General features: G+C 40.9%; 1 protein-coding gene across 1 annotated transcript in view; it reads right to left on the reverse strand.

The window, feature by feature from the left end:
- The window catches only part of PKP2 (plakophilin 2), a 73210-nt gene that overhangs the window by 10736 nt on the left and 51718 nt on the right, over window positions 1-10756 (reverse strand). The window contains exons 9-12 of the mRNA XM_014539241.1: window positions 7680-7797; window positions 6933-7097; window positions 5721-5894; window positions 3204-3357 (exon numbers count right to left, since the gene is read on the reverse strand). Coding sequence (XP_014394727.1) covers window positions 3204-3357; window positions 5721-5894; window positions 6933-7097; window positions 7680-7797 — 611 coding nt within the window. The remainder of the gene's footprint in view (window positions 1-3203; window positions 3358-5720; window positions 5895-6932; window positions 7098-7679; window positions 7798-10756) is intronic.

Here is a 10756-nt window from a genome sequence, read left to right on the forward strand (position 1 = left end):
ATTTATTTTAAAAAAAGATATGGAACATATTTCTCTTGCTTTTGTAGCTCCTCAGAGCTCTTTAATACAGTGTTGTGTTTATTGTAGTTTAAAACAAATACTTCTGCTTAATTTTATTATTTTTCATCTGAGTTTATGTGGCACCTTGAACTGTACTTCTCTCTCTATGAGTCTACATTGTGATCAGTTACATGAATTCCAGATGTGGCTACGGGTCCCTTGACGACAGTCATAGTATTTGTTTGCGGATGTCTATCTTCGACTGCCATGCCTATAACAGAGATCTTCGATAAAAGGAACTGAACAATGTCATCCTTTGATGACACCTGGGCCCCCCTGACAGCAAAGGCATACCTTCTACTCAAAGGCCGGAACACTTCCTTTTTGACTGTGTTTCAGCATCACAGCAGAGTGTGAAGGGCTTAGATCTCATCCTCCGAGGCCACACCTCTTTAGTTTCAATCCTGTCTCTGCCACTTAATGGCTGTGTAGTCTGGGTAAGCTACTTAACCTCTCTATGCTTGGTTTTCCCTAATTTGTAAAGTGGGTGTGTAATAATAGTATTTACTTCACAGGGTTGTTTTGAGGGATTAAATAAGTTCACATGTGTTACTGCATCATAATACCCTGTGCCTAGTAAGCTCTCAACACAGATGAATTACTATGAGAAGGTTTCCTCTTTTTAATAAGTTAAACCATAGAACTAAAGGCCTTGAGAACATGAAATTTCCTTCCACTGAATTTAGGTTGAAAACATAAAAGTAAGTCTGTGACAATCACAACAGAAATGCTCAATCTCTCTGCAAGGTGCGGTGGTGGCTGCTGAGACCGGGGCTGCCCACAGTGAGAACAATCACTGATGAGTGAGCCCCACCTTTCCCCCTCACCACCACCAGCAAGTCCACTTCTGTAGATCAATTTTAAGGTGGAAAGGTAGGGTCATGTCTAAGGAGTGAGAATTAGAGAAGATAGAGTCTTTAACACTTTGTATCATGTTTGTTTTTCTTAGAAAATATAACTGCTTACATGACAAAGCATAACACTACAATATAGAAAGGGTCTCCCTGTATTTCTCTTCCTCTCTTATTATAATACAAGAATAAATTTTTTTGTGTACTCACAACTGTAAAACTATTTTGCCCCACCCTGTGTTCTCTCTCTCTCTCTCTCTCTCTCTCTCTCACACACACACACACAGTGGGCCTCCATAAATACATTCACTCATTCACTTTGGGACAATTAAAATTGGATCTTTAATAGTGAAATCTAAAATTAAAGGCCTTATCATGATATAGGAAGGTTATAGCTTAATGTCATATAGTTGAGGGAGATTTTATGCACAGACAGTCCTTGGGTTACGTCAGACTCGACGTGTGTCGTTTTGTGGTTACATCGCCATCTCTCATTTATTTATGAAAAAAAAAGTTCTGTCATTTCAACGTATGTACATATGTGCTTTATGTTTTTTATTATTTATTTGCCACAAGTAAAGGTCAGGAGTTGTTATCTTTTTTAAAAATTTTTTTTACTGTTTCACTTCATTACTGCTGTGTATGTGCTCCATGGGAGTGACGTAGGTGCTTATGTAGGTGGGTTCTGACTTACGGCGAAAATCGCCTTATGTCGCGCCGTAGGAACGGATCTCCGACGTAACCCAGGACCTACTGTAATGGCTAAAAACCCAAGCCAAGGCATGGATGTTTGAAAATTCTGCAACAAGGAATGAATGTGAATTGAGATCCTAGAGAAGTGTCCAATACTTCCTGTTGCTTGCACATACTGTTCGTTGTTACCTGATCCTGGGAAAACACTGTTAGGTAGTGATTACTAATCTCTCCCTGTTTGGAGCAGTTAAATGACCAGTCACGGTGACCTTGGTGGCACTGCAGGATGCAGGTCCATGTCCTCTGCAGGAGGCCTATTACTCCGTCACCGCACTAAGTTGTCTATTACATTTATTTCTTTAAATCTAAGTAACATGTGATGATTGCATTCTGGGCCAACACATGGAAAGTCTTACCTGGCCTTGAAGTCTCTCATGAGAAACACAAAACATGCATTTCAAAGTGATTTCATTTATTCCTGGCTATTAATACTCTGAACCAAGACAGGTCCTTTTACTCAAATTATACATTTGACATAAAGCCAATTTAAAATTTAAAAACTGTATTTATCTTGCTGAAGCCTCATCTCACTATTGCCCTTAACATGCGGGGCGGTTTATTAGTGAAATCATCTTCCATAAACTGTGGAGCTACCGCTTCATCTGCCCACAGTTAGAGGACCTGCGCCGAGACCTGCAGCACTTCTGCCTGGAAGGCACATGCATAATGTGTAGAGTGCAGTTATTTCATCAGCAAAGTTTTAAAGATGGAGTCAACGTTTTATTTGGGAAAAGAAAAAAAGTCAAAGGATTATACACCCAATTGAAGTGGAGCACAAAAGCCCACAGGAGACAATGGGAACACTCCCATAATGTTGAAAGTGCCGATGGCAAAGTTTCTTTTAGATCCACCGAAAAATTTCCAGGCTCGTTATATTTATAATGGGCATGAAACCACCTGTCCAGTGTTGGGCTGCCTCCTGCCTTTGGAAATGACATTATTAAAACATAACCACAGACTTCAGTATCTCTCATGCTGTGTGTGTGTGTGTGTAATTTTAGAATAATCCACTCCATTAAATAAACCCACAAAAATTTGTTTATAATTTTAGTGAAATGACTACTTTATAGAGCATTAGGAAGCATACTTAATTTTGACGTTATCTTCCCATTATGTCATTTTATAGTTTTTTTACTTAATTCAGAGTTATCAGATTTTTCTAAGTATTAAGCAAGTAAATAAAACATTGTTATGTGATAGTATATAACATAGTTATCATCCTTGTCAATACAGACTTTCATAAAAAGAAGCAAATATGTTTCATTGTATTTATTCTAACACCATCCATGCTGAATCTTCTGCAGTAATTAAAATGAACAAACAGAGATGCTGGATATGAAGAAAAATCCTTGTGGAGACCCAGTTAGAAAACCTACCCTTGATGCCTTGGTGCACAAAAGTCAGGCCTAGCTATCACATTTTGCTCTTTATTCACATTTTCAGCCCATCATTGTAAAAAGAATGCGATAAGGACAATGTTTTATTGCACTTGTATTTCCAACATGGTCATACTACATGCAGCCATTCTTACTGACTCACCAATTTCATTGCACAGGGAAAGGTTCCGAGACAGATTCCTCAGCAGGGAGACTGCGGTCTTTTTCACACTTGGGTCACCAACGTGCAGCATCTTCCGGATGTGCTGCAGGCCGTTTTCCTTCTGGACCACAGTCTGCGCCACTGACATCGGCATCTGTTTCGTGGGACACATCCTATAAATACTATTGCATTTGACTTCACAATAATGCTGTTTGTCGATGGCTAGAGATTGAGCAAGACATTTTCAAAACTAGAACTGGGACTAAATCAGCCTGAAGATACTGTCTTTAAATCCTTATTAGGGTTTCAAATGAATTACTGGGTAAAAACAGTTTATGCAGTGTTTTTTAATATAGCATTGGGTTTGGTTAGCTATAATTTTTGCTTCTGTTTATAAATAAAATGGGCCTGTCTTTGCCTTTCCTTCCTATTGATCAGTCCGCCCTTTATTCACAGTTTCAGTTCATCACTGTGAAATGAACATGATAAAGACAATGTTTTGGTATCACAGTTGTAGAATCAAAGTTACATTTATTGGTTGTTGGCTTAGTCGTCTTTTCTGTTTCGTCTTGTTCAAATTTTGGCATTTTACATATTTTAATCAAGTTATTTGTTTCCAAAAAAACCAGTTTATTATGAAAGAGACACTGGGCTTTTAAAAAAAGAAATGCATTGCTAGTCAGACCATCTGTAAGTCTATGCTCTGTGTCAGAGGCTCATATGCTAGTTGTAGGACCAGGTCCTCTAGAGGCAAATCTCTAGAATTAGGCTGGTCGTCTGCTTTCACAGGGCATCTGAGTTCCGACTAGGCCCTTCCTAGCACCAGCAAACCTCCAACAATGCCAATGCCTGCTGGAAGCCGACCCACCCTTGCTGCTTGACGCAGTTGCTGCAGGGAAGAAACATCTGCACAGCTTATGTTTCAAGGGACCTGGCGTATATGACATATGTTCGCTCCCCCTCTTAAGCGCTATGTGTTTTAACCAGGACCACCTCCCCAAGAAAGGTTGTTTCCCCAGGTTAGGGGTTAACAGGACTAAGGAAGAGAATAAATCAGTAAATCCCCCTAGTGTTACAGAAATACCATGTACTACTTATGAAGAACTTGGACTAAGACTGTTGGCAATAAATTTGGGACTTGTTGGGCCCACATCCCCAGGGGTCTGCCCACCAGGGAAAGCACCAAAGCCTATACCCCTGGAGACCCACCGACACAGGGCAGTCCCAGGGAAGGCAAGCAGCGAGGCTGGGAGGACATAACCTTTACTGGGTAGGATAATCTCCTTCAGTCACTTCCTTACAGCCTATCAGTAGAGCAGTGACCTTGGAATAGCCCTTGTAATGGAACAGAGAGATTAACCTAGACAAGATTAAAATCAACAGAACTAGAGACAGGATTTTTGGCAAAGGTCAGATAAGAAACAAGGAACTGTAGAACGTTACCCAAAACATACCACGGTGTGATTATAGAGGCATGCTTATAGGATCAAATAGTATAAATATAGATGTAAGAGGACACTAAAGGGAGAACCCAACTATGCTGATCACCTGAACGCTGCTTCCATGTCATTCCTTCTTCGCCGACTCTGTCCACACCTTTGGAAACCCCTGGACCTGCTGGGGCTGGACCTCAACAAATGCCTTAGCTTGTGTGTCGGCAACTTTATAGAGTTCTATTCGAAGCTAATTTGAGGTCACCATGCCAGAAATTTCTGCAATTCATGACCATTCTTCAGGGTGTATCTTCTCTGTTTATCTTATTCAAACCCAGCTTGTTCCCCCCCCTCTACAGATTGCTGTCCTTACATTCTCCACTGTACCTTTTAGAACAGGGGCTCTTAATATAGGGCCCAATATAGATTTCAGGGAGGGGACAGGTGGCCCTTAAAACTATTCTTGTGTTTACCTTTCTCAGGGAAAGGGTCCATAACTTTTATTAGATACTCAGTCTCCTTGACTCAAAAAAGTTCAATAACCACTGAGAAGAATCCTCCCCTGAAGCCATTCTAGACAGGAGGCAATTTATTCAGTACAACCCCCATGTCTCAGGCACAGAGGTGGGCTTAGGATTCCTCTCTCTTCCCAATGGCTCATCTAGATATTTGTCTTTCCTCATATGCAAAACTCTGCTCTCCTGAGTCACTGCTATCCAGCTCTGTCACTCACACAGCATTTTCTTTGTCATCTCAAGACCTATTGGTCCTTTCCCAACATCCACTGCTTTAGAGCCTTCTCCTCCTCCTATCCGTCTATCCATTATAGATGACCACATCAATTACCTCACAGTTCCTAGGCTTCCTAAAGGTCAGTTAGAAACACAAGGTTTATGGAGTGGATTTTTTCTGGAATTATGTATAATGGCTTGCTTCTCATGTTTTTCTATTCAGTGATTCTTTTTAGAAATTAAAAAACCAAATATTGTTTTTAATCACACCATCTAAGCATAACAAAAACCTAATGTAGGTATGTCTATAATGGCATTACTTTACAAAGTAGGAAAACAGGCATGATACTCACTGGGCCACTTCCTGCCGTGAGATTCTGGAGAGCTCCCAAAGATGCTTCCTGGGTGTAGCTTCGGCCACTTTTGGCGATCAAGGACAAATACATCCGGGTCACGATGGAGTGCCACAGCCACTCCACACCCTTGGGGTTGCTCTTTTCTTCGAGCATCGGCATGTCCTGGTATTGCTAACCACACACACGATAAGATCTAGAATTAATGCCTTCAAGGGATTTCTACAATTCCACACCCAAACCAAGAGACTCGGAACACTGACTAGTCTAGAGAGACTCATGATTTGTATAGTAAGAAGCCCCTGAAATGGAAATGAAAATGCAAATATGTATGATTCCCAATCACTTCACTTTTAGTCCATGATGACCATTTTTGCCTAGCAACATCCCATACCCTCAACTTTCCATTTCACTGTGAGAAAGAACTCAGAGTATAAAGCATAGGCTGCCCTAGAACAGTTTCCAGGCTGCTGGTGAACGAAAGCTAAATTAGGCACAAACGCTCTGAAGATAAGAAACACAGGCCTCTTCCCTCCGAGTCCAGTGAAGTGTCCGGGATCACATCAGGATTCTAAATTTACCAGTTGTTCTCCAAGTTCACAAACACCACGACACCCCGAGGAGTAGAGAGGTCACATTCTTTCAGTGTGAACAGTATTCCTTCCTACAGATTTGCGTTTAGGATGTCCGAAGTTTGTTTTTAGAATGTCCAAATCTGAATATCTGGGCTGTTTTTAAATGTTGAAACTATTTATATACCGTTGGCCATGGTGCATTAAGCCTATTTCCTAAGCAATAGGACATAAAGCAGTACAGTTTTAATGGCTAACAATGCAAATCTAGAGCCAGATTGCCTGGAACTGAATCTCATCCCCTCTATTAATTTGCTGAATAATTCTGGGAAAACTGATTAACCTTTTTGTACCTCTGTTTTCTCTTCAATATATGAGGGTATTAATCATACACACATTGTAGGGTTGATGTAAGGATCAAAAGAACTCAAAATAATGCCTGACATAAGGGGTGAGCAAAAGTAGGTCTACAATTGTTCATATGAAAATTAATTCAATAATTAATAAATAATAATACAAGAATAAAACCTATGCTTTGTGTACTCACAACTGGAAACCTACTTTTGCCAACCCTAGTATACTAAGTACATGGAAATGTACATACATAACCACTTTTTCTTTCAAAGCCCTCCCAACATACCTCTTTTACTTTCCTGCTTCGATTGCCAAAACACCCAATACTTTTGTTGTTGTCCATCTGGATATTCCGGTTTTGAATATAGTTACTTTGGGAATATTTCTCTGGGAGCTCTGCCTCCAGCTGGTAGGAGAGGTTATGAAGAATGCACACACAGTTCTCCGTGGCCTGAGAAAACACACAAATATTAATCAGATACATATAGACATCCCTTTGCAAGTGTGATATCACAGGACTTATTAGGCTTTAGATCTTACAAGGTTTACTGGATGCTTGGACTATAGGGAACCTGGGGGAATAGAATGAGTATGGCCGGAAAGGCTAAGGCTAGACCATCAATGATCACAAACATAGTGCTGTGGGGTGTGAGGAGAGGCAGTGAGACATTACCCATATTTCTGTTTTTATTTGGTGGATGGTGGTGATTATGAAGAAAGATTACACAGAGAAGGAGCAAGTTTGGGAGGAGGGAAGGGATGAATTTAAGTTCATTGCTGAACATGGAGCATTTGGGCTCCTTTCAAATATCTATGCAGAGCTGTTAAAGGGATAGTTGGAATTTAAGTCTGGAAAACAGAAAAAAATTGGGTTTGATATATTTTAATATTTTTAAGTGTGTATGGGAAATCCTCAGCTCAGTAAATGAGTTAAGGAATAAAACTAAACCCAAACTATTACTTCAAGAATACTCTGAAGAGTCTTAGTAAGACAAAATAATTCAACATGTAAGATATTTAACTCTTGCATCACCTTGTCGTCTGGCTGGTAATCTGCAATGGTTCCTCTGACATAATGGACCAGCGAATCAATCAGTCCATCACACCGTCTCATCACTTTCCTCCCATCAGGACCAGCTGAACTCATGTTTCTATCAGGAAAAACAAAAAAACAAAGAGCCATCAGGCATAGGACATGTAACCAATAGGCCTCTGTTTCAAAGCTTTACTTGATGCTTCTTCCAAGGGTTTGGAAAACTAGCAAATTTGTCAAAGAGTGACAGTCTTGCCCTGTGGTCTCCATCAGTTGTTCAGTGGTCATTAAATATGGACACAGCTTCTAAATATATTCATACTAGAGGCCCGGTGTACGAAATTCATGCACAGGATCAGGGGTGGGGGAGGGTCCCTCAGCCTGGCCTGCACCCTCTCCAATCCGGGACTCCTTGGGGGATGTCCGACATCCCTCTAGCAATCTGAGACTGCTGGCTCCTAACCGCTCACCTGCCTGCCTGCCTGATCGCCCCTAACTGCTCTTCCCTGCCAGCTTGATCACTCCTAACTGCTCTCCCCTGTCGGCCGGATTGCCCCTAACTGCTCTCCCCTGCCGCCCCTAACCGCCTCTGCCTTGGCTCCCGCCACCGTGGCTTTGTCTGGAAGGACGGTCCAGACTAATTAGCATATTACCCTTTTATTAGTATAGATAACATGTCACCATCAATAAAAGTCTCTGCTTCATTCCAAGCACCAAGATTATAGCATATTTACTTAATCTTCACCCATTTTTGAGAGGGTACTAATATGAGGCAAAGATTTTGCAATTAAAAGGACAAATGACAAAATAGACATTGTGTAGTAGAATAGCCAAGTTCCAACTTGCTCTGTGACTTAACTCCAAGGTACAGAGAGTTACTTAAATTTATTAGGCCTCAGTTTCCTCATTTATAAAGATAGGGTGTTGGACTCTTATTATTTGGGGTTTTTTTGTAGGTTTCAGTATAAACTGTTATTGAAAAATATTAAACCAAATGCACTAAAATGTGATTATTCTATAACTAAAATGGCAGAAAGTCATGCAAAATGCAGGGTTTCACAGTGTGTCCGACCTAAATAAAAAAACATGACCTATAAATATCTTTGCACTTAGTCTATTTCTAATTTTTCTAAGCTATGACACCTTTCTATAAACAGTAACTAAATCCACAAGCAGAGATTGTTTCCTAATAGAGAAATAAAGTTTATCAAATATAGGAAAGTAATGCATTTGGGGATCATGTTTCAGATTCAGATCATGTTGATATTCAGGTATTATTATTACCATGTTCCTTTGGATTAAGTGTTTCTTGTTAGCATTAACCATTAAAAAATACTGCCACCCCAAATGTTAACCTCCTTGTCAACAAAAATGGCAAAAGATTAATGTCTTTTGCCAACTTCAATTGCTAAGAACTATTACTATAAAATTTATCAGACTAGTTCCTTTTACTGGTAGGTAGAATATTCAAAGCACATTGAAGACTTATTTATAATGTCTCAATGTCATTCTGAACATCAAAAGAACTATAATTCTAAGAAATTTTGGGGTCTTATTTTCTTCATTTAAAAAAATAATATATTGCTCTAAGTAATTTCAAAAAGACTTTCTGCTCCCAAATACTACTTTCAATTCATAATGTCAAAGAATAAATGTGTCTGGCATTATAGCAAGAACTAAAGGAAATAACACACAGCACTATGTGTTCTCTGCCCCATGGAGATGACATCTATAGGGTGAAACTGATGATGCCTGACTGTTTTTAACCAACAAAAATGCAATTTCATGATTCAATCTAAAAGTTGAGGAGATAAGACCAATACACCTAAAACTAAGGATACTGACAACTCAATGGTTGCTGAATTGATACAACCAATTTTTTATTTTAACAAAATCCCTTCTGTGACCTCAGTTCTCTTTTGAAATTTCTAATTAAAGATTCACTTCCTTACTTAATTTTCACTGTACCTGAAAACCTTTGACACTTAAAAAAATCCTCACCTGAAGAGAGAGGAAGGAAGGGAGAGGTTTGCGGGGAGAGGAGAGAAACTGGGGATCAAACCCACAATTCAGGTATGTGCCCCGACCAGGAATCAAATCAGCCACCTTTCGGTGCACTGGACAATGTTCACTCCAGTCAGGCAAAACTTTGATATTTGGTACATTAAAAAAGATGAGAAACCAAGATGGCGGCATAGGTAAACACCTGAAATTGCTGCCTCGCACAACCACTTCAAAACTACAACTAAAAGACAAAACGGACATTATCCAGAACCACAGGAAGGCTGGCTGAGTGGAAATTCTACAACTAGAAGGAAAGAGAAAAGCACACACTGAGACTCAGAGGAGGTGTGGAAGTAAAGTGCAGAGGTATGGAGGTGCACGCGGAAAGGGCTGGCAACTGAGGACACGGTTGTCTTTTTCAATCTGGAGGGAGTCTCAAGCTCCTGACTGCTCTGAACTCCAGTTCCGGGCGAGTCTCTGGGGAGAAACTGGACATCGGTCGGAACTCGAGGACGGCTTTCTCTCAGAGGTGTTTGCAGCGATTACTGTGGGACACTGAGACCTGGGGCCTCTTAGGGCAGGGCTAAGGATCAGCCATAGCTGTTTGCTCCACCCTGTTGACTCCCTGAGACCCTGTCCCACCCAAGCTGTGGGCAGAGGCTTTTGCATATGAATGACGGCTTTCCAGAGGTGTTTGCAGCGATTACTGTGGGACACTGAGACCTGGGGCCTCTTAGGGCAGGGCTAAGGATCAGCCATAGCTGTTGTTTCCACCCTGTTGACTCCCTGAGACCCTGTCCCACCCAAGCTGTGGGCAGAGGCTTTTGCATATGAATGGCCTGGCCCTTTGCAATCTAAAATTACCTAACAAACTGCAGCTAGGTCAGAGACACCCAGAACATCCAAAAGAAGGCCCAAAGCCCCACAGCAGCTTGCACTGCTTCACAGCTGGGCCTCATCTGGGCACCTCCAAACCCCAAACAAAGAAGAGGAATCTGCAGATCTCTCCGTAGCTCCTGCTGGGTAGCCTCAGGCAGAGGCTAAATTAGCACCTCCTTAGAGATCCAAGAGCC

Source organism: Myotis brandtii, unplaced genomic scaffold (genome assembly GCF_000412655.1).
Source record: "Myotis brandtii unplaced genomic scaffold, ASM41265v1 scaffold209, whole genome shotgun sequence".
Taxonomy (NCBI): domain Eukaryota; kingdom Metazoa; phylum Chordata; class Mammalia; order Chiroptera; family Vespertilionidae; genus Myotis; species Myotis brandtii.